General features: G+C 31.3%; 1 protein-coding gene across 1 annotated transcript in view; it reads right to left on the minus strand.

The window, feature by feature from the left end:
- LOC105295536 (voltage-dependent calcium channel subunit alpha-2/delta-1) overlaps positions 1-25,065 on the minus strand; it is a 205,835-nt gene that overhangs the window by 162,108 nt on the left and 18,662 nt on the right. Inside the window, exon 3 of the mRNA XM_023533631.1 lies at positions 14,811-14,940. Coding sequence (XP_023389399.1) covers positions 14,811-14,940 — 130 coding nt within the window. The remainder of the gene's footprint in view (positions 1-14,810; positions 14,941-25,065) is intronic.

A 25,065-nucleotide genomic window follows, 5' to 3' on the forward strand; every position in this document is an offset into this window, starting at 1 on the left:
TTAGATATGTATAGTTAATTCTATCCATTCATGTAAATTGGCTTTATGGTAGCAAAAAGATGTTGTTTTATTTTATGTTTAATAAACCTAATTCAACTTCAAAGATTAAAACTTTATAAACTCTATACAATATATGATACAAAAGGAGACTGCATATTAATAACTTGATGGCCTTCAAAGTAAACATGATCTCATATTCAAATTTCAGATTCATAGTCTATTCTTTAAAATATTAAAGTCTACCTCAAAATTAGTTACTGACATTCTTGTTCACAAGCTACTCATGATACTACAATAACCCTGACAAAAGAGCTATGAACAGATACTAATCAATATCAAATAATTCTAACTTAATTTGCATTAGAATAAATTTAATTCTATAATTCACCAATTCTGTCTTGTTAAATATTTATTAAAACATTGATTCTTTTAAGCTCAATGAATAAATGAAAAATAGATGTGGATATGTGCTCAATTCCATGTTAAGAACTTCTATTAGATGACAATATTCTCATTAGACTAAGATCAAAATAATTTATATCAAAATTTTCTTAGGAAAATTAAGCCTACTGATAGATAAAATAAGATAGATACTGGTAAAACATTCATCTAAGAGTGGTCTAGTAATTTTATGTTTTCTGTTAATCCTCATAACAATCCTTTGAGGTTGGTATTATGTGTATTAAAATAGCCTTACAAATGGCAATATCGTCATAATGTTTTTGCTAAAGGACTGTTCATCTAAATATTCTCTGGAATATGATCATTTTCCTTTTATAATATTAAATTTGTATTTCCTACTCCTTAATTTTTTTCATTTTTGGTACCATTCTCCATTTATGTCAAAGGCTCTCCAATGTGCTTCATGTTTCAAATTATATAACTTCTTCATCAACTTTTCTACTTTAGAATGTCTTTCAATAATTTTCACAAAAAACTCAAATATCCTTTTCAGAATAACATATATTAGACAATAAATTGAATAAATCTAGACTTCTATGAGAAGATTGTAACAGAAGGACTTGGTTTTAAAAAACCAAGTGGTGATAAAAGTGAAATACAAATAAATAAGATTACTGATTTCAATGAAACTAAAATAAGTAGCATTCTGCATAAAAATGAAAATGTGCCTGTGGATGAAAAGGGTGTGCTATAATAAATCTAATCTAAAGTCACTTCATGGGGTGAATTGATCATAAATTCCTAACTGGGCAGCTCATGGTGAGTAGTCATACCATAGGCATATAATTTCTTTAGTAAAGAAATTACTAAAGATTTATCATTGCCTTAAGTAAGCCATGTCTATCGTTTCTGTGCATTTATGTTAATGCACCTTTGAAATGGCTCTTTTAAAGATCCCTAGGAAGCGTAATCACCCTCATGAGCTCAAGAGAGTTAATTTTATTTTATTTTCCAAACAGCTATAACTCCTTTAGAATTAAATGTGACAGAAAAGTTTGGCTTTTTAATTTATATATTCTTTTTTAATATGGTAATTATTTAATTATTTTTTCTAGATTAGAAAACTGGTATTAAAAGCAATTCTTAAAAGGAGTTTTAAGGTCAAAATACCAAAAATAACTTTACATATGTGTGTGTGTGTGTGTGTGTATACACACACACACACACACACACACACACACACACACACACACACACACACACATATATATAATATTGCATAAAACTTGTTCATTTTTAGAAGAAGAAAAGTTTTGGTTTTTTTTTTTAAGAAAAGATGTGATTTTAAATTCGAGAATTCAGAAACTTCAAATAAAAAATGGCAAATAAAATACAGGGGATAATTTTTTTTCCATTAGCCTTCCGTTAGAAATGGAAAAATGTAGTGTACATATATTGAAAAATGATTGAAACTAGTTTTTCTTGACATTTATTTCTTTGCTTATTTCTTTTAAGCTTTGGAATGGAGCTGACAACTGAAGAAGGTCAAGGAATTACATTATTCTAGAATGAAGATGTTCTTCGAAGGGTCAAAGAAGCCCTGTGATTTACAAAAGATAAAAATTAAACAGAGCCATTTTAAGTAGAAAAGATGCTATCCCTGTACAAGGTTAGTTTATTTCAAAAAATAAAGCCTTCCACTAACTACTTGCATTACTCTCCTGGGGACTTGTGCCCTTAGCCTGAAGTGGTCTAATTTTTGCCAATGTATTTCTATGCCAGGGGCGGTGATTGTCAACACAAAAACAGAAACAACTGGTCTTCACAGACCTGAAAAGGTAGTAATGGGATAGCTCCTCAGTCATGTTCCAGACTGGGCGAATATAAGATAATAAAAGAACCCAGTGTCTACGGGAGCCTACTATAAACTTCCTCACAGTTGCCAGTTACCAAAATTTGCAAGAAACAAGTAAAAACGACAATTCTTACATAAGATTAAATCAATTAGGCCTTTGGTACTACATTAACAATGCTGTGTACTTCAAGTAGTATTTTCAAAAAGTGTCATGCATTATTTATTGTTAAAATTGTGTATGACTTTATTTGCACTAATGACAATAAATACTGATTGAATTCCATCACAATACTAGCATAGTTCATAGCCCCATACTTTGAAAATCTGATCTTCATATCATGAGACAAAATGGTTTTGAAATCTTTAATCCATTTAAAGTCTTTCTCTTTTTAATAGGAATGTTAGAAATATCTTTTAAATGCCTATTTATTTCTAGGGAGAAATCTGCATAAGATTTTATCTATAAAGCAAATGCCAGATGATTAAAAAAATCTCATCTCGAATTCCATACCTCCATTTTCTCTCCAATTGTCAAACCTTTTTAATTTGCTGTGAACAGTACTGTCAGTCTGTTTTGGAAAGCTCTTCTAATTTAAGATTTCATTATCTCCCTTCTTCAACCTTTGAATGGCCTGTCACTTATTATACCCATCTTAAAAAGCTAGCCAAGTACACTTCTTATTTCCAGCTATCAATTTATATAGGCATTGAATTGTGCACACATCCTTTTTCATATTTTCCCTCTATGTTCCTTTTTAAATTTATTTTTAGAAACAAAGAAACTGCATTTTAATTTGCATTCTCCCACAATAAGAAGTATAGCAATAACTGGATGTTTAACAAATCCCTGCATTTCTTGTATAGTAATAGACTAAAATAATTGAAAGAATATTTCATTTATAACACAGTTCCTAATAAAATATAAAAAAATGAATTGAAATTAAGGACATCTAATTAACATATTGTACAATATTTGATCTCCTCCTTAAGAAAAAGCACTGAGAAATAAATGTCAGCTCCGATGTTATGAAAAAATCTGTAATATTCTTCAGTGAGCTGTATGCATGCTAAACAGAGTGCTGGGATACAGGCATTATCTATGGGCATTATCCTTATTTGATTGGAAACAGGAGTGCAATACCCAGATTCATCAGGTATGTTGAAACAGATTCTTAAAAACTTCTCTAAGTACTCTTGACTCACTGAACATCCTTCATGAGGCTCTTAAGAACAGGCTTTCTATTAGCTATTTCTTAAATATTTGGCCAAATATGCAACATTATAAGATAGACTTTATAATTAAATACAGTACAAAAGACATATAATAAAACATGAAGAACCATGCAACATTCTATGTCCAAATTTGGGCTGACTTGGTAGCATTTGCTAAGGCTGGCATGAAGCATTAAGGATGTTGCTACTCTACAGTACCCTAAGTGGTTCTGGGGAAGCAAACAGAAAATGCCACCCAGGGCCATGGAAGCAACTAGCAGTAAGTTTTCACTTACAGCAAGAAGTCTCTAAATAATCCATAAGAGCTCTCCCCGAAAGAGTCTGCTTAAATTATCTATAAGACCCATCATCTATCCAACCCTGCCCAAAGCCACTGATCTGTTACCATCCTCCTTCCCTTCCCCTCTGTGCTTCTACTCGGTGGGGGTAAAATTCATATAGCAGCTTGTAAATGCCCTCCTCCCCCCGCCTTTGCTCCTTCTCTATTGTAGGATTCCATTAGCTCTAATATAGGGTAGGGAAGAAGAGTTAACACCAAATCGAATTTGGTATTTTCACTAGTACATCAGAATAGACATTTCAATTGCTGAGTTAAAACTTTTTTTTTGGTTACTCTTTTTATAACTAAAAGTGACCAAGGCCATTTTACTATTTTAGAGTCACCAGGTAAGTCATTGTTACCTACATTCATTCACCAAAAAAGTTTGAGTCTAACAATATAAAATTACACTTTCACAACAAACTATATGTCACCCTTGCATAACAAAGTAATTCATATGAATTAAGTGAAATATATACTTGTGGGATGTTAATGTTACATGGTCAAATAAATATGAAAATATTTGGTAAAACAACTTACATGTTGTTTATTTCTAGCAGAATTTATACGAGCTTTTAAAGGTTAATGTGAACTATGAATATTTAAAGCAGGAGCTATAATATACAACGTATCCCAAATTTATTTGGCCAGCAAACCATTATCCCAGTTACAAATCTTAATATAGTTTTGTTATCTATAGAACAATTTTAAAATGTGACATGTTCTAATGAGTAGTTGTCAAAACCATGGTAGGTCATACAGAAAACAGGGATGACCACCATTACAAAGACTAAGTGGACCTTGCAGTAGTAGCTAACTCAAGAGATCAAGGGGTTTTTATAATTCTAAATATTATGGGTTAAAATATTCCTCATTTCAATGAAGAAACTGTGATGCTTCACAAATTCATTCAGAAGGAGAGTATTCTAAAATGTGATCAACCTGTAATGTACACAGGACAATATTATCTGCACAGGCTGGTAAAAAACAAAACAAACAAACCAAAAAAAAAAAAATACGAAGAAAAAAAACTCGTTAGGATGACTCCAGCACCATCTTGGACAAAGGCACTATGATTGAGTGAATGGACAATCAATCAGGTTATTACAATATTCTTCTGCCTTCTCTTTAAAATAACAAAACAAAACGAGATTTCAGTAACTATAAATTTCAATCTCTACATCTGCAGAGTCTACATACCCACTAAATAACTTAGGAGACTCTCCATGAAAATGATCAATCTAATTATTGTTGCTATTTATGCCTAGAATTACAAATTGTCTTTCCAATCAACTCTATTTATTTACTGAGTCTGGTGAGCATTAATTAATTTCCAGAGCCAATAACTTCAAGTGCAAAAATCAAGATTCTGAATTAAAATGCAATAAGGAGACTTGCAAATCCAAATTTAGCAGCCAAATAATTCTAAGCCATATATTTCAGTGTAAAATGTGAAATATCCAACTTTACTTTTCCATAGCTTATATTTATTTTTTAAATCATAGGTTAAGCCTATAGCATTTTTCCCCCCATCTGGAAACAAATTCATGTTTTAGTTAGCTCAGGCTGTCATAACAAAATACCATAGACTAGGTGGCTTAAACGACAGAAATTTTTTTTTTTTTTCTCACACTTCTGAAGGCTGGAAAACCCAAGATAAAGGTGCCTGTCTATTCAGTTATGGTGAGAGATTTCTTCCTGGCTTGCAGACACTTGCTTTCTTGTGCTATTCTTCACATGGCCTATCCTCTGTGTGGGCATGTGTGGACCTCTCCTTTTAAAGCCACCAATCTCTCCAGATTAGGCCCAACCCTTATGATCTTATTTAACCTTAATTACCTTCTAAGGGCCTCTATCTCTAAATGCAGTTACACTGGGGGTTAGGGTTTCAACATGACTTTTTGGGGAAAAAATTCAGTCAATGGCAATTTATAGAATCCATAAAACTGTTATTACTAATTAGTCCATTACTCTACAATCCTAATTGAATTAAAGAACCTGTATCTAGAAGATCGGAGGAATACTGTATCTTTCATCTTTGAGTTTACCTGTGGTCAACATTTTTCTAAGAAAAAAACAAACACCATATTGCTCTCTGTGAAATGCATATATTACAAAAACATCATTATAAAAATGCATTGAAAGTAATGCAAATTTTACCTCAGAAGAGGAATTGCTTCTCTTAGTGCCTTTCTTATAAAATATGATCAAATTACCCTACCCCAAAATCTATATTCTGTACCTCAGGCTTGTCCTCAATATCTTTTTATGATGTTCTTACTACTTTATTGCTCTAATCCTAATAAAGAGTAATGTTAATTATTTAAGCTAATGATCTTTTTGTAACAATGGATGATCACTCGTTACAGAATCAATTGTACTTTTTGAGAGTTTCCTTTCTTAGCACTCATCTGATTTCTGGTTCCATGATTCAGAATCCAAGCTTTATATCTGAAATAGCATTTTAAAAGAAGAAACAAAAGCTACTTTGTTACTATTATAAGCATGATAACATTTTACTGACAGTTCTTTAAAGACATTCGCTTTTTTAGTCTTTGAATATACAACGCTGTAGCATGGAATGATGCATCCTCCAGAATTGGAAAAAAACTTTTTTTTTGGTAAATTATCTGGTTAAAAAACAGTAAACACAAAACTTAAAAATGTACTACTGCTAAAAACATTTTATATTATTGTATCTTGATCCCAATTCCTATTTATGGTAAATAGCCGTACAGAAAACAACTACTCTGAAAAAATACCAACGGGTTAGAAGTGGTGGAGATTTCTCAGCTCTCCTCAATCATCTGAGCAGTGTTTGTTGTTGGTAGTGGTATTTAGATAAGATTTTAATTAAAAATCGGTATGGCTATTGAATGCTTAATCTGCATATGTTGATATAGAATATAACAATATTATTAGACATCTTAAGTACTCAATTATTAAGTCATTTATTTTGTTATGCATTATTCTTTCATCGCTGTTTCATTTGGCAAATGTTTTCTTTTGAACTTTTCATCATTATTAACAAGTGAGATTGGCCTATGGTTATCTTTCTATCTTTGTTTTCCCTTCTTTTTTTTAAGCCATATCTATCCTTTTTTTGTATAAAAGTGATATGAGTTGATACTTTTCCACATTTTTGAGTTCTAATAAAATTTTTAAAAATTGAAAGTATTTATTCTCTTGAAGGTTTTATAGATATCACTCAGCATGAAGTAGTTTTGTTGCCAGAAATCTGAATGTTTCCAATTTATTCTATGATCATTGATCTATTGAGTTAATTTTAACTACATTTTATAATAAACCATTTTTCTTACACTTTATAATACTTTATTATAAAATCGTACATAGTCCCTTTTATGATTTTATCCTCCTTTTAGTCGGAGCTATAGTTCTTGCTTTTAATATTTTTCTATAATTTTTTTAACAACCTTGGTAAATGTTTGTGTATTTTTTAAAAGCTTGTGATTTTATTGCTAAAGTATACTTTAATACATTTTGTTATTTTAAATTTTTAAATCTGTATATTTATCGAAGTTCAATTAAATATAATAATTAAATTCAGGCTACAAAGGTAAAAAAAAAAACCTCTATAATATATTTTGTGAGAAAATCAGGACAATTTCTAAAGGAGTTTCCTATCATCTTCTCAGACTGCTGCTACATCTCATTAATGTCCTATATTTATTTTAGACAGCTACAGAAGCCAATGCAGAAAAAGAAACATGTGACATTAAAGCTGAAAAAAAAAAAACAAAACTGAAGTTAACTAATCCAACTTATTATCAGTATTATGTACATAGACAAAACATTATTTAAAAGGTAATATTCAGTGTTCATAAAGTTGGAGTTAGATTTATTGCTAATATAAATCTAAATTGCTACTAACCCACAGTATAAAGGGCACTAATTCATTGTTAGTATAAATCTAAATTGGTACTAACCTGCAATATAAATAAAATTTATCAGTAGCTTTGACCTTTTAATACCAGGTCTTAGATTTTATAAGGAAATAATAAAGAGGTGTAGAGATTTATTTATTCACTAAGATGAAATGATAACAATATAAATGTAAATTAGTTATGGAACATATAATATTAAAATGTTCTTTTCAAAAAATATTAATAAATATATGATAAAGCTTACTGGTAAGTTAAAGGTCAGGTATAAACTTTATATTCATTAGCTCACTTTTATAATAGGTTAGTATTAGTATATTCATTTAGTTTACTATATATTTACTATTAGTATACACACACATATCTTAGTGTAATTTTACATATTTTCCTTTATACATTATAAAATTATCATGTGTTTCCTTTATAATGACAAAAAAATAATTTTAATACTTAAATTAAAGCAATTTTAAAAATCATAACATGTTTAACAGGAAAATATATACTATTTCAACCAAGATACTGGTAAGTAGAACAATTCAATCAATAGTCTTATTTCAAAGAAATAGAACATGGCATTAGTTCAAGATTACTTGTTTTGCACAGAAAACAACAGCCAAAACATTACCATGCACATATGTAAACACCAATAATTTGTATAATTCAAAACCAGCTTGTACTGTGATGTGAATCTCAAACCAGAAGTCTGTCACAGGAAATAAGCCAGGCAAGCCCAAAAGAGGAGCTCAGCAATTTACATCGGTGTAAAAGGATTTATGTAAACTGGAAAAAATAAAATTTCTCTGAACATTTTCTTCTAGGATTTCTATCATCTGTTCCTAACTGTATCACTGAATATCAGGAAAGGAACTAATTTGCATGGAATTTATTTAACTAGCAAAAAAAAACTTTAAAAGTTATGGAGAAAGGCATAGAGAAAGGGTCTTTTGATATTCTGCCAAACTGTAATTTTATTTCATTCACTACTCTTTAAAGATCTCAATAATTTTATCTTAGCTCATTAGCTTCTCAATTACTTTTATAAGATTTATTTATGGGAATTAAATTTGCATGTCACACTGTTTTGAGATAATTAGGTTAATTAAACATGTCATAATACCATTTTTCATAATATAAAATTAGAAAGAAGAATATAGACCTCAGAAATATACTAGGTTTACGCAATATTGATAGGAATTCTTCCTTGAACTACGATCTTGGTCCAAGGCCCCATCATCTTTTCTCTGTTCTTGCCTTTTATGTCTGTTCTCAACAAAGTATCCAGTATCATTTTTTTTTATTTATAAAACTAAGGCGGATTATTTAATGCATTCAAAACTTATCATAGCTTTCCATTTCTGTATAGACTTAATGTATCCCCCTGAAATTCCTATGTTGAAGCCTTACCCCTCAAGGTGATAGTATTAGGAAGTGAAGCCTTTAAGTGGGAATTAGGGTTAGATGAGGTCATGAGGGTGGAACCCCCATATTTGGATTGGCATCTATATTAAAAAAGAGAGCATGTGCACAAAGAAGAGGTCATGGTCTTCCTGCTCTTTATGAATCTGCCATGCTTTCAACTTTCTGTTCTCTCAGTTTACAACTTCTTATCCAGATGATACTATGACTCTTATGCTCACCAACTATGGATTTCTGGTACAATGTTGCTTTATCCAAAAAGCCGTCTCTATCTACCTAGTTTAAAATATCAACTCCCCAACAGCTAACCCAAGGACTACCTATAACCCTTTATTATTTTATTTTTGTCTAGATTATTTAATATACTACAATATATCCCATTGTTTTAATTGTTCATTTTATGCCTTACTCACATCCACCAGAAAACAAGGTCTGCAAGAACAGGGGTATTTGTCTATTTGTTCAGTGCGATATTGCCATTATTTGGTAAAGTGAATGACACATAGCTGTTTAACAAATATTTGCTGAATGAAGGAATAATGTGTTAGAGGTCATATAAAGATAACTTTTTACATTTTTTTCATTTGTGTTATATATTAAACATAAAATATATCTAAAATTAATCAAATTAGTAAAATTTCACCTGATTATTGGCTGTTTTTGAGGTCACTGAATAATACCCTAATAAAACTAATATGATCTCACAATTCTCTTATATTATAAAACTGATATTTTTCTTAACATGTACAAATAAAACTCATATTATTTTGGTATTATGAGACCAGAGCAAAATTTTGTTGATTATATTTTTCCATATACTCTTTTTTCATAATATAGCCCATAAATAATTCGAATTACTTATTAAATGACAAATATGCCAACTATAGATTAAAATACTGTGCACTCTCAGAATAACTGAAATTAAAATATATCCACATCCATTATAGTCAATATAGTTTAAAAAGAATGTATATTTCAAAAAAAAACATACATTATGTGAAAAAGCTGTTAATGCTATAGTTTATGCCCAATATCCTTTTTTGTTAACTTTTGAAAATCTACTTTGGTTATAAATCAGATTATATCCTAAGTAATCTACCTTACTCATACTAATCATTATAACATCAAATAATCATATATTTCCCATGGTCTGCATTTCCTTCGAATCACCTGTTATCCAAAGAACTTACAATTTGACATTTTAAGTCTTTTAAAGTTCCTCCCATATGCATTTTCTTTATTTCAAAATTAATTAGTACAATTTAGAGAATAAGATTATACAATAGAAGTGAATATTGTATCAACATCAAGTACAAGTTTTTATTCTTACAAAATATGTTTTGTGAAGCAGTACTAAAAACTAACATCACATCATTGAAATCTTTTCACTAGGAGTATTATTTGTTTTTTAAAAAATGCAAATGATAGACCTGTGAGCACACACTGCCTTCTGAATCCAGCCTTTTGCCCAACACCAAATATCTTAAGGATTATTTTCAGTGGTCTCTACAACTATCAGAGCTGTGAAGTCAAACAGCCTGATTTATATTGAGCATGCCAATCAGAATATTAACTTTCTTAATCTGTAAAAGGGATACTACCCACCTTATTAATCACTGGAATAACATAACAAAATGAGTTGTTTAAAAGAGTAAATATAATAAGCTATCAGCACTCCAATTTAAGTAGTAGCCGTATCTTGAAACACATTAGTTGCTAAAATTTATAAGAGATTATGAAAGACTATCTACACAGTTGTTGGCAAAGGCAGGGCAGCTTTTTCCTCTGCAAATTTTACATTGTCATCATTTGAGATACAGTAGCTATATTTTTTAAAACAAAACAAATGAACATCAAGATAGATTACAATGCAGTATTAGTGATTATACGTAGTTCAATTTATAAAAGCAAATATTACTAGTAAAGAATATGAGACTTTCAAGAACGATAATACAACTCTTAATTCTCCTGTCTTCTTTTATCAAAATGAATGTATTTTTGTGATAAAAGCATATTTGTTTTTTAATTTCTCAAAGGAAGACAGTAACTGCCTTGCTCACATTACAAGGTAAGGTTAGGAACTAAAGTATCTAGTACCTGAAAGTGTTTATAAGTGTGGGTTCCTTATTATCTTCCTTTTCAACATATATTCTTTTGAAACTATAATAATTCTATAAATAAATATCAACATAAATTTCTATTAATAAATGACTATAGAATATTCTATGAAGACATTCACTATACCAGAATCTGAAGTGATTAAATAATAAATAAAATTCTGTGATTAAAACTAAATTAATACAGAATATTCAGCCCTTATTAAGTTCTATGCTTGTTTTTATACTCTTAACCAGAAATATTAGATCTGAAAATTAAGTATGACTTGTGTACTCTAAATGAAAAGTATTAACCAGTGAAATTCTCAAAAATGAAAACTTTCAGATTGGGCTCTAATTAAATACACTATTCTAAAACTTTAAATATATCATTGAGCAAAAATAATCACATTTCAATTCAAAGGACTTTAAAGTAATCGCTTTTGGGAGATTAGATCATGAGATTTCTTATGAGAATGCAGCAACACAACTATCTTTAAGTGAAAGAGGCTGTTTCCTTTAGTTAAGCCTTCAATTAAATTGCACTTTCACATTTATTAAATTCAGAAACCTAGAATAATCCTGTAAATCTGATATGTTCCGATGAGCTGCATGAAGAATACCAGTAATTATTAAATTTTCAAGATCTTGTTAACATTTCTGACTGTACTCCTGTGTCATTTACTCACACAGCCCATAACACCGGATATGAATTTTAAAGAAGTACAGGCCAGGCAGGGTCAGAGTCTTACTGATTAGATTTCAGCAAAGGAGAAGCCAATATTAAGATAAATGGGACTAAATAAATAATCCAAAGACAGAGCTTCTTTTCCTTTTTCTTTAAAGTATGCCCAATACTAAAGTGTGTCTTATGCCTTCTGAAAACATCTATTAAATATTTTATCTTATTAAATTTCAGAGTAATCAAAGCAATATATTTTTATTCTTGACTATTAAAATTACAAATAGCTTATTCTAAATTGGAAAGAAAAAGTTTTATACAAAGTCAAAATTCTTTAGGATATGTGTATACTATGTGACAATATTCTGAAAAAAGTATGCTTGAATTTACCTTATGTGTCATATTTTATGTCTGTTCTAGCATAAAATAGATGAAGACATTATAAATGTGACTTCAACTAAAACTAAAAATAAAGAGAGCAAAAGAATAAGAATAAGAAGATAAAGATTCCCGTGAAAAGTAAGTATATTACTAACTCCTATAGACAATCCTGGCTCCCAAATAATACAACCAAATCAAAATTAACCCAAAAGTAAAATATCAGAAATTTTATCTATCAATTAAAATTATAAAGTTTGGAATTAGAATATATTTGAAATCTGACCCCATTTCTTAGAAATGCTGTAGCTTTTCATTAAAGACTCTACTTCAGTTTCCCCTTTTTCAAAATTATTTTAACAAAATTACAGTCATAAAGATATATTAAGAAAGCTTAGCATGGAGTTAAAAAACTAGTAAACTCAATAAATGTTTATTATTATTATTAATCAGATCAATGGAATTGTAAAGTTTATTGACCTTTTGTAAAAGATATGTACAAGTTAATTTACTAGGCTGATAAGTTAGGATTTAATAATTTTAGTCTCTATCTATGAAAAAAAACTGTATTTTTCACCTATTTTTGCTCCTTAAATATTTTCCCATTGAAAATTAAACAAAGTAATTTTGTCTTTATATTCTCTGGGTAACCTGCTCCTGAAGAAAAATCTTCCTTTTCCCTATTTTCAGCCTTTTGATAGTTTAACAAAAAAAAATTTGTCTACTTCAAATCAGGAAGAAAATCAAGCTGAAGAGCAGTATAAAAAAATCCCAAATGGGTTATTAGTTAGTATCTGCAATTTTAAAAATATTCCATTGGACTAAGTTCCAAACTCTTAACCATGATTAGCTTTCGGAAGTGCAATTTTTGGAGACTTTCATTTTCTATGTTAAATATATACACAATATTAAAATATCTGCCACCATTCCATATGGCTTTTAGAAGAAAGAAACCTGGTTTTAAAATGTGTGAAGTAGTTCTGTTACCCTTCACTGAGAATTTAATTTAAAAAATTGAAGATTTCTGGATAATCACTACTGGACTGCCTGAACTTCAAGGAAATTTTCCTATAGAGTTGCAAAAAGACTGTTGCTTACATGAGTATAAGTGGAAGTGAGTATGAATAGCCTCATTAAATATTTTTTATATCTGAAGGGAAGTTGCTGAGATGAGAGTAAGGCCAGTGAGGTAGTGGCAGCTAAGTGTATACCATGAAAGGGGTGAAATGGTGTCATGGTGTCTCAGGTGCTATACAGTCCAGAAAGTAAGCTCAAGTTGTCCTCCTTGCCATGTTATACTGAACGAGGGTACCCATGTCCTACAAAGGATGGAGTATGGCCCACTGACTCAAAAAAAAAAAAAATAATAAAAAAACCAAGGTGAATGAAAAATATTTTTTTTAAAAATGAGAAACAACCATATAGCTCAGTATTCTCTGAACAGTTGTTGTTATAACAGTTACAAAATATAATTGCAAATATCAAAAAAATAACATTTGAAAAAAGAACATGACAAAGTAAAAAAAAAAAAAAAAATCTGCAACTAAGTCCCAGGTAATTCCTAAAAGGACCTGGAATTAACAGAGTGATTTGGAGTGTAAAAAAGTCACTTTAATTCTCATGAGACATAAGAAACTACTTATATACACCATTTTGTCTCTATTACATACAGAGAAATATCATATGCTTAATATCATATGTTTACTATATTCAAAGAATTGATAGGAGAGAAATAATATGTACTTTTCAAAATATTAAGAGAATAAAGAGTAAAATATTTTAATAAAATTTGTTATGAAAAGAATCATACATGTAATTAAAAATGCTCTTTTAAACAAACATCATAGTGAATCCAAAAAAATAAAAGCTAATTTACAATATTAGTCTCTGTACTTAATCCTTTGTGTCTAAATTAACTTTAAGTGTAATTAATAGTAACAGCAAACATTTACACAGTATTATGAGCCTGGTACTATTATGCAAACTTAAATACTTTAACTTACTTTATTCTTAAATGACCTTGCATGTTAGTAATCTTATTCCCATTTCACAGGTGACAAAATGCTTTAGCTAGCCCAGAAAGTGAAAGGATTTGCCCAAGAAAACAAACCTGCTAAAATGTAGATCTAAACTCAGGCAGTTGGCTCCAGAACCTAGGCAGCTCTAGATATACTCTGGATACCCAGTATACTCTACAGCTTTTCTAATTACTTTTAAGAATATATCTATTACTTTTAAGAAGGCAGAATTATTTACTAAACAATAGAGTAAAAGGATATCTCCATGGATGCAGACTCCTCTACAAAAAATTTATGTAGTAAGGCCACATAAACATAAACTGCTCATGAAAATCAGGTTCCTTCTTTTACACAAATCAGAGTTTAACACAGACTTTTAAATGGCATGTAAGTAAATCGGTATCACAGTTGCTCGTTTCTTTTCTTTTTTTTTTTTTTTTTCTAACATGAGTTGCATGAAAGTGATGAGAGCATGGTATTCTAACAGTTGTTCACAATCTTTTACTTACAGCCCTCATAGATGTCGGTGGGAATGTGGACTGCTGCATGCTGATAGGATATTTGTCGTCCAAAATTAGCATCATCGATAAAAACAGGTTTTATCCTCTGACTGCCTGGCTCACTGTCATTTTTTTCAGGCTATACAGAAAAAGACAACAAACAGAATATTAAAACTTATGCTAACACAGACATTCTCACATTCATGTCTTCATTTGCCAAATGCTTAGCTTTCAAAAAAATAGAACTGAAAGAATATTTTAAAATATAGTAAGTACCCTGATGACATCGGATACACAAATTTCCATTCAGTTATTAGCATTCATATTATATGTTCATGACATTATTTGTATCATGACCTAATCTCTCTCCTAACTTCCATGATGCTGCAGTCACTCCTCAGGACCGCTCTGTGAGGACAACAGCACCGCCCAGTGTTTATTAAAATATACACTGAAAAAACCAGATGAGTGCCTTTAAATACAACCAAATTAAAACTATATCCTTGAAATAAATATCACTATTATGTTACCAAATGTATATTATGCAGTTGAAGTTAATTCTGGGTTTGATGATTGATGCTACAGATGATGGCAATGGATAGCAATGAAGAATTATTTTATGTCATAGTTTCTTAACTTTTGCATGTTTTCCAGGTGTATCAATTTTTGTTTTAAAAAATAAAGGATACTAGAAAAGATCTATTATAACCCTAAGTACAATTAAATCCTAACTTCAACCAGCTTGTCTTCCAAGGTAGCAGCTGAGATTCAATCAATAACGATTCAAAAAAAATCCCACAAGAGTTTAAGATTGAAGATTCATTTTCTATCTCTTTGAACTATGCTTTTGATGCTGAATTACCTGTTGCCCTCTCCTGGCAAGAAACTAAGAATCTCACTCGTTTATTCAAAATGCATCTCCAGAAACTCTGTTTTTGGCAAATTATATTAAACTTATTTTTCCTAGTTCAAATGTAGTGACTTTAACACTTCAATAACTACATTTTTAAGTTAAATTCAGATCTGTATTATCAACTCCATTTTAGACTGTTTACCATATTCCCAAGGTTACCTTCTGAAAACAAAACTAAAAAAAAAAAGAAAAAAATCACAGCATTTATTTTGCCAGCACACTGCAGTAGTGTAAATGATAAAAAACAGAAAACACTTAAGTAGACAATTTTATAAGAAGGCTGGGAGAAAACACTTAAGTAGAAAATTTTATAAGAAGGCTGGGAGAATGTGCAAAACATAGTCAGCAGGTTGTAAAGAAGTGAAAGTGTTCAGCTTTCCATATGGCTCTGAAAATTTATATGACCAGATAACACATTAGCATCCTGAGATATTTTAACACCTATATACACACATACAAACACACAAGTGTATGTATTTTGTTTCTCGAGGGGAAATGCAATATTGGAAAAATTATTTAGACACAAATATGAGCAAGAGGGCTTTTTCCTTCTTTTAACAATGGTTTCTAAAGCCATGTTCCGACCTATTATTAGGTAGTAAAATCAATTTCATAGGTCATAACCAAATAATTTTTAAAATGAAACATTAATGAAAGAGAATATGAAAATACACTTTTTATAAAGGGAAAATCTATATTGCGAAACTTGTGGTTTAGTGAGTTATGACTTTGTGTTTGTGTATGCACATGTGGGCATATATGATTTGAATTGCAAAATTTGCCATTTTTAAAAATCTTTGAAAATAGATCTCTATCGGAACACGAGAAAGGCACATTAAGACAAACTACTTTCATTAAAAACGTGAATGTAAAAAGCATTTCAGCTAATGGACGATGGCATTATTCACAGCTACAAACATTCTGAATTAGTGAAAAGTCTCGACATTTATTTTAAAGCAGTGGTATCTCAAAGTGTGGTTTTCAGAGAAGCAGCATCAGCATTCACTGAAACTTTTTAGAATGCAGGCCCCACTCCAGACCTAGTCGATCAGAAACATCAACAACACACAGGAGAAACACCATGGGAGGGGCTAAGCAATCTGTAGTTTAACAAACCCTCCAGGTGATCCTGATAATACTAAAACTGGAAGTTCAGTGCTTTACAGTATCGATAGTTTAAATTAGGCATACATTTTTTATTCAATAAAAAAATTAAGATTGATTAGTAATAAGCATGTTAACAAATGCCTACATTTTTCTACCCTCCATGTATAACAGTTGAAGTATTTGTGAATAACAGATTGTGTGTGCATGGTATTATGGCAAGTAATATTTGTCAAAGGATGTTTCAAAAGACAATAGTCACTCAAGATACTCTAGGGGTTAGGTTCCTCATGAAATAAACTGTGTAAGTGCTGCATGTTACATTCTTCTATTAAGAGAGTGTGACAAAGCACATTGGCATATCAAAGGCTCTGAAATAAATCTCACTTAAAAAAAAGTGTTATAACCCAGTGTTTTCAAGCTTATAAGACTCTGAAGCTTTTTTAAAAAAAATATAATACCTATTACAAAAAACATATAGTACGTATGAAATACCATGAAAACGCATAATGGCAAGTATGGATGTCAGGAGATTTCGTTCTACTCTGTTGCAGTAATAACATCTCGGACTTAGGAAAGTCACTGTTCCTTGGCCTTCTGTCTTTTGCCTTATAAATAAATTATGCTGGGCTATAGGTGTGGTCCTTAACAGTGGGACATATCAGAATCACCTGGGGAGCTTCCTCAACCACCAAGAACAGCGTCTCATGATGGGGAAGGTGTCTTTTGAAAGAATCTCTCAGTTGATTCTAATATCCTCCCCTATCTTAAAAATCCTCAAACTAAAGAATTTAGAGTCATTTTCAGTTATAAAATAATATAGTCCCATTTTTTATAATTTTAGAAAATAATATTATTCTTTATAAGCATATATTTTCCAGAAATACCATTTACATCTATTTCTAGCAAATTGAAATATATGAAAAGTAGGGTTAGATGATAGATAATAGACTGACAGTGAACCACATATATGAACTAGGGTTAGAAATGTGTGGATTTGTGCAAATATTTCATTCATTCACTCACTTAAATGTTTATTGGTAGAATGGAGAAGAGGATTTACTGATATTAATGCTTATAGAAATGCCATTTAATGTCTAAATTTGGAAACAAATTTAATATCCAACAGTAGAAAAATGGATACAATTACCACAAATATATAAATAAAAGGGTAATCACATTGGTAATATACTTTTATGCTATATTTGCCTAAAATAATTTTAAGTTTAAAAAATACTAAATTACTTCCTTTTTAAGCAAAAGAAAGGAAAAAAGGCCTATTTTGAGAGGAAAGAGTGGTAAATGGATATACGCAGGAATGAGTACACGGCCAATATTAGCACTGCAGTTGGTTTTGTAGTTATGAGATATAACTGTCTTCATCTTTGTGTTCTCGTTTTTTGCAATAACACAATGAAAATGTATTATATTTGTAATCAGAAAAAAATATTAATTTTTCTTTTAAATAGTGTTATTAAGCATCATATGATTCTTATTAAAGATGAAGGTTGCTTATATTTTTTCTGAATCCTCTTACACCTAAAAATTGTTTTAAATATCTTTTATGAATATTCTTGCACTTTTAAAATGCCACATAAAGGGATTTTAGAAATAACTTTAAAAGAATAATGTACTTCTTAACTTATAAATTCATGTATGAAGGCTAGTTTTAATGTGAGGTTACTAAATATATTAAGAAAAACTAATAGCGCTGCTTTCCATGGTCTTCCCTTTTATAGTCTCCATAAATTAAAATAATTCCATGAAAATATTAGGCATTTTAATGTAACTTATTTATTTCCTTAAACTTATAAAATTATTGTTTCTGACATCATCATAATCTATCTTTACCTATCTTGTTATAATGTGTCACTACATAGTATAATTATAATATAGCAACTATTAGACACACAAAGTTACTGAGAAAAGGAATTTGGGGAAAAGCTACTTAGTATATATTGTTTAATGTGTTAATTAAAAATTTCAAACAAAGTCTCACTCTGGAATTAAGATTTCCTTGTTTACTAGACCACATACTAGAAAAAAATAAGTTAGCGTATCTTTTTTTAACATTTTTTCCCAAAAATATCTCTCCTGAATTCTCCAGACTACCCTGTATAAATGTGTACAAAGAAAATGAGCAAGTCAATTCCAAAATGTATTCAAATGCATTTGGTAAAACACATAAGTGAAGCGTGAGAAGCCTGCTTCTCAGATTATTCATATCAATATAATTTTAGTTATTAAATAATAGATTAGATCACTCAGAGAGAGGTACAGGCCAATGCTGAAAGGATAGGTCATTCAATTTTACAAGCAGTATATATTAGCAAATTTCATTTAGAAAGTCACAATAATAAGTCCATGACAGACTCAAAAGGCTCTTGAATATTTAACATATTTATCTCAAAGTAAACACAGAATTAATATTTTTAACTCATTTGTTTTAAATATTTTGTTATCTTTTTTCATTTATTAAATTAAAACTATTTCTACTGAAAGTAAATGTTCAGAAATTAAAAGTTTATATATTACTTAAATTGCAACAGAAACTAACTTAATTACTTTGCGCAATTCAGATTGAACACGCTCACTGAGAAATTTTGTTTGCAACCATACTATGGCTAGGTTTATCTACCCCTGCTCTCTGTTATTTTTTTTTTCTGTCACACAAAACTGAGACAATTAGTTGGTACTGAATACGAATGGTTCACTGAGATCTTCCATAGTATTGCAATTGGTATTTCTATCTCACTAGTGAAAATAAATGAATGGGCTCTTGTGTAATGAAACAAATACTTCAATAACTAGAGGCTATAACTTTGTATACAATTCTCCAGTATGTATGTGCATATATTTTCAAATTTCTACCTCTAAACACATTCTTTTCATTTCTATAACTACTTCACACATATTATTTACAAGAGGGCCTTGCAATCAACTCTGTAGATTAAAAAATAATGTTGCCTCTGTAAACCACTAGTTCACCATTGGAATCTAAGCATTCTGTGATGCTCCATTAATTAAAGCTGGTTACCAGTTCTGATCCTTACAAAGCAAAGCTTCCTTTTTACTAAATCTCTTGAATCAGAATGGAATTCATCAAGTCAGCTGCAGCTGACCATGCCCAATTAACGAATAAATGAATAGAGAGAAAAAGCTGCTCAGCCTTCATCTAGCCATAGCTGTTCCGGTCAGGTTGTAAGGCCAGGCTGAATATTAAATAATGAATCTGGTTACAATGGCAATAAGAACACTGTTGAGTTTCCTGAGTTAATTGGCTTAAGCTGCTATTTTCTCTTTGAGAAGATATGACTAAAAGAAGTATCAAGCAGATGAAGAGAATTAAAAAGAAGACATGAGTTAGATGACACTGAATGAATAATACACTAAGAACTTAAATATTTGTACATTTGCTTTACTGAATCATAACAATAAAATTTGTAAATTATGAACTTAAGTCATATTATCATTGCAAAATCATGAGTTTAGCTGATCATATTATATTTGTTGAAGAAATAAATTTTTTTATGAATTCAGAAGATTTCTCCAGGTCTTTAGGTAATTAAAATGATACAACTCTTTAGATTTACCTTGTGAAAAAATTATAGCATTAATTCTTCAGAGGCAATTTAACAAAATAAGAAAAGTATGTTTTAAACTTAACATGAAACGTAAATTTATAACTTTTGTGGTCAAAAGAAAAATGAAGAAATAATTCTAGCTCTTAAAGATTAGATTCACTTTTAAGTCTCCATGTATTCTTCTACTAATTATGATGTATAAAAGAGAAGGAAGAAACAGTATGAAATAAGCCAATTTGAGTGTAAAAGAGAACGGTAAAGAGCTGAAACTGCAATAGAATAAAGAAAGATATCAAGTTAAAAAATAACAGAATATTAAAGCAAAATATATATATTTTCTAAATATGACAGTCAGAGACAAGTATGAATATGAAACACATAAAACAATTAAATTAAGTCAAAAAGTGATGTTGGTCACTGCAGTAACTATTAAATTTTAAAAGCAAAAACAGACATCAAATAAAATGTATTGGTATATTGAAGTTGCTGGTAATGACTATAATAACATTCGAAAAGGCTAGAATACAAAATCTGAGAACATTCTCAAAATAAAACTGATGAATTTTTAGTCTGTATGATGGATGAATCACCTATCACAGGATCTAACATACAGTAAGAATGAGAGCCGTTAGAATCACAATGCAGGTAAGTATGAAGACAAGAAGAGTTGGAGACTGATTTAAGTTCCACGTGTAGTGTGAAATTTTCAAATCACCAGCATTGGAAAGGGAAGTAATGCTCTAAAAATGTATACATATCTATTTTTATATAAATATGTAACCTAAATTTTGGGAAGAGGTTAATAGAGTATTTCTCTCAACTAAAGGATTACAAAATGGTATCTTGAATAGGAAAAGCACTATTAATTTCAGATAGTCTAAAAGTTCAACATAACACACCCCCTTGGAAATCATATAGTATTACACATATATTAAAAAAGGAAAACATTTAAAAGAGGCCATTCTATTTCTAAAAAAATTAAAAGCAGATTTTTATATTATAAATATTATGATAGACAAATACACTTTCCAAAATACTGTCAGGGCAAAAAAGGTTAAAAAAAAAAAAAGAAAAAGAAACTATGCAAGGTAGAAAGGTCAATTATTTTTCTCTGATATCCAAGGCAAAGTCTGGCTAATGCCATTCTCGACAGCTAAGGTATAGTCAAAGGGCTTGGGCTCCAAAGCTCCAAGATCCCACCCTATTTACCAGAAAATGCAAACTTCCCTATGTTTTATAAGACTATCTGATTTATTTCCTGACTACTCATCCATATCTCCCCTTCTGCTTCTCCTTGTTCTTTATGTTCCTGCTACAATGGCCTATTTTCTGCTCCTTACACATGTCATGCTCTTCCTGGTTTGAATTCCTTGTGCTTGCTGGTCCCTTTGCCTGGTATGCTTTTCCCTGGTCTCTTTTTATAGCACCAGTTTGGGTCTCAGATAAAAAATACTCCCTTGGACACTGCTTCATATAATTTATCCCTCATAGAATCTTGAAAATATCACACTATTACCTTGCAAACACTAACCTAACTCTAGTTCTATAATTATTTGCCCCATGTTCACAGTGTCACTACAGTAAAATATGAGCTCCACGTGGGCTAGATACCTCACTGATCTTGTTCAGTTGTATCTTGCACCTAGTATATCACCTAGAGCTGTATTCGCTTGCCATATTTATAATTTTTGTTGAGTAAATAAATGAAGTGGAATCCATGTTTCTTGGTCCCCAAACTTGTGTTTTTTTTTTTTTTTTTCCCCAGGAAAAAGACTGGAAGCAATTTGGTAAATGAACAGATAGTGCCTCAGTCTGGAGTCTAGGTTCTAAATCTCATTCTCACTCCATGAATCCTTTCTGTCTCTATATTTTTTTAAGAAACAGAGGGTAATAGAAGAGAATTAGCTGTGTGACTTTGGAGGGGAGGACTCATTTCATATTCTGGCTCTCAGTTTCTCCTTTAATTAAAGAAAAAAATGAAGGGAGAAGAAGAAAAAAAAATGGCATAGATGATAGAGGCTATGTTCATCCCTCTGGCAACCAAATCAAAGTTGTGACGGAAATAAGGAGCAGCTGCAAAGAAAAATCACCTGGGATCTAGATGAACAAGCCATACAAATAGGGAGAAATCCAAGAAAGCACCCTGCAACGGCAGAAGGGAAGACGGGGCGAGGATGCGAGGCTGCCGGTCTCGAGCGACTGAGTGAGACAGAAGCTGCAGCAGCGGCAGAAGTCTCTTAAAGGGGCCGCGTCTGCGAGCAGATTTTCGCAGTGACGGACCTGCTCACTCTGAGCACCAGTGCCCTGGTGCTCAGGGGACACAAGGGACTTACCAGGAGATATTGTTGGGGTGAGGGTCTAAGTGAGACTCACTCGGTACAGAAGTGCTGGCAGTATCCTTTGTTCCCTGTTGAGCCCTCCCTGCTCCCAGTGCATGACACAGCATTGCCATAGCTGTGACATAATCAAATTGAATAATAGAGGTCGTTCCGCCCAGAGGAGTTCCTGAAACCCCATCTCCCCCAACCCTGGCTCTACCCAAGCCACATCCAGGTATATCCTCAGTGAGTCAGGTGCTCCTTGCTGAGACTTACACTGGTGGAGGCAGCTGGCCTCGGTTTCCGATGTGGCCTTTTAAGGCAACTATAAGCACAGCATCTGTGGATTGCTTGCTGAATCTTAACAGATGGCCCCAGAGGGGTAGAGGCTTGGGCAAAGTTTGGCCTGTAGCTGAACCCCTCTCGGGACTGTGCCACTGGACACCTAATAAGACCAGGAGACATAGGAACTTTGCTTAGTACATAGAAACAGACACAAAATGGGAAGAAAAAGAAGCAGAAATCATATGAGAGAAGAGAACAGAAATCCAGATATAATGGAGTCAAGTAATCTAACAGATGCAGAGTCCAAAACACTGGTTATAAAGATGCTCAATGAACTTTTGGGAAATGTAGAGAACTCCAACAAAGAGATAAAAATGGAGATGGAGATTATAAAAGGGAACCAGTCTGAAATGGAGAAGACATTATCTGAGATGAGAAGTATATAAAATGGAATAAAGAAAGGAATAAACAAAGTGAATAAAGAAGAAGATCACATGCCTTATCTAGAGGACAGGAAAGCCAATCAGGATACTCAAACAGAATGGCAAGAAAAAAGAGGCCAAGACGAATTAAGATGAATTAAGAAGGATGTGGGAAACTCTTAATGCTCCAAATATTCGTCTGATTGGCATAAGTGAAGAAAATCAAGATGTTGAACAGTTGTTTGAAGAAATAATGATGGAAAACTTCCCTAACATGGTGAAGGAAATGGACATAAAACTCTAGGAAGCTCAGAGGATTCCAAAAATCAGGGATCCAAAGAGGCCCACACCAAGACACGTCATCATTAAAATGCCAAACATTAAATACAAAGAAAAAATTTTAAAAGCAGCAAGAGAAAAACAAATAATTACATATAAGGGAACATCCATACAACTGGTAGCTGATTTCTCAAGAGAGACTATGCAGGACAGAAAGGCTTGATAAAAAAATATTAGAAAAAATAAAGACCCAGGATATACAACCAAGAATAATTTATCCAGCAAAGCTATCATTTAGAGTTGAAGGACAGATAAAGAGCTTCTCAGACAAAAATAAACTAAAGGAATTTATCACCACCAAGCCAGAATTATAGGAAATGTTGGAGGGACTTCTTTAAGAAGAAAAAATATGTATCAAAAACAGGAATAAAGAATGGTAACAACTACATTCCTATCAATAAGTACCTTAAATGGAAAAGAATTAAGTGTTTCAACCAAGGGATGGAGTGGCTAAAAGTATAAGAAAACAAGACCCCTACATATGAAAAGGAAGGGAATGGAAAAAGATATTGCTGTGATGAACCTAGAGGGTATTTAAATCAGACAGAGAAAGATAAATACTATATGATTTCACTTATATGGGAATTTAAGGAATAAAAAAAAAAACTAATAAAAAACAGACTCACAAATACAGTGGACAATTTGGTGACGGACAGAGGGGAGGAAGGTTTAGAGGGCTGGGAGAATGGGGTGAAGGGTTAAAGAAGTACAAATTAGTAGCTGACAGATGGTCACAGGGATGGGAAGCATGGCATAAAGAAAGCAATTAGCATTAATACCTTGGCTAGGTGGAGGGTCAGGGGAGGGAGAGAGCAATTTGGGGATCATTTTATTAACTATATAGATGTCTAACCAATGTACTGTATACTTAAAACTAATTAAAATTAAAAAAAAAAACACAGAGGGAAACAAAATCAGTAAGTTTCCTTCTCTCTCTAAAAATTCTAATTCTGAATCTATGAACTTTAACTTAAAGCAAAGTGTCTATAAAGCCTTTTTTTTTTTAATGCCACGTAACTGCGAGATCATTTAAATGGTAAATGCTCATATAAAGAAGCATTTATCAAAAGATCTTTTGATATCTAAACCCCTTGCTCCTGAGAATTTATATTTTGATTTAGGGCAATACATTCATAGCATAGAACTACAGACATCAATCAGTCAAACAGACAGTTAGCAGGTGAACATAAATAAAAACATTAGTTAGGCTTTTCTTCTCAATTTCACAGGTTTTATTCCTTCAGTTACAGCCCTGAAGTGATAAGACCATCTTTTGCTAAGACCTTAAAAATGAACACA

Source organism: Pteropus vampyrus, unplaced genomic scaffold (assembly GCF_000151845.1).
Source record: "Pteropus vampyrus isolate Shadow unplaced genomic scaffold, Pvam_2.0 Scaffold107, whole genome shotgun sequence".
In the NCBI taxonomy this organism is placed as follows: Eukaryota; Metazoa; Chordata; class Mammalia; order Chiroptera; family Pteropodidae; genus Pteropus; species Pteropus vampyrus.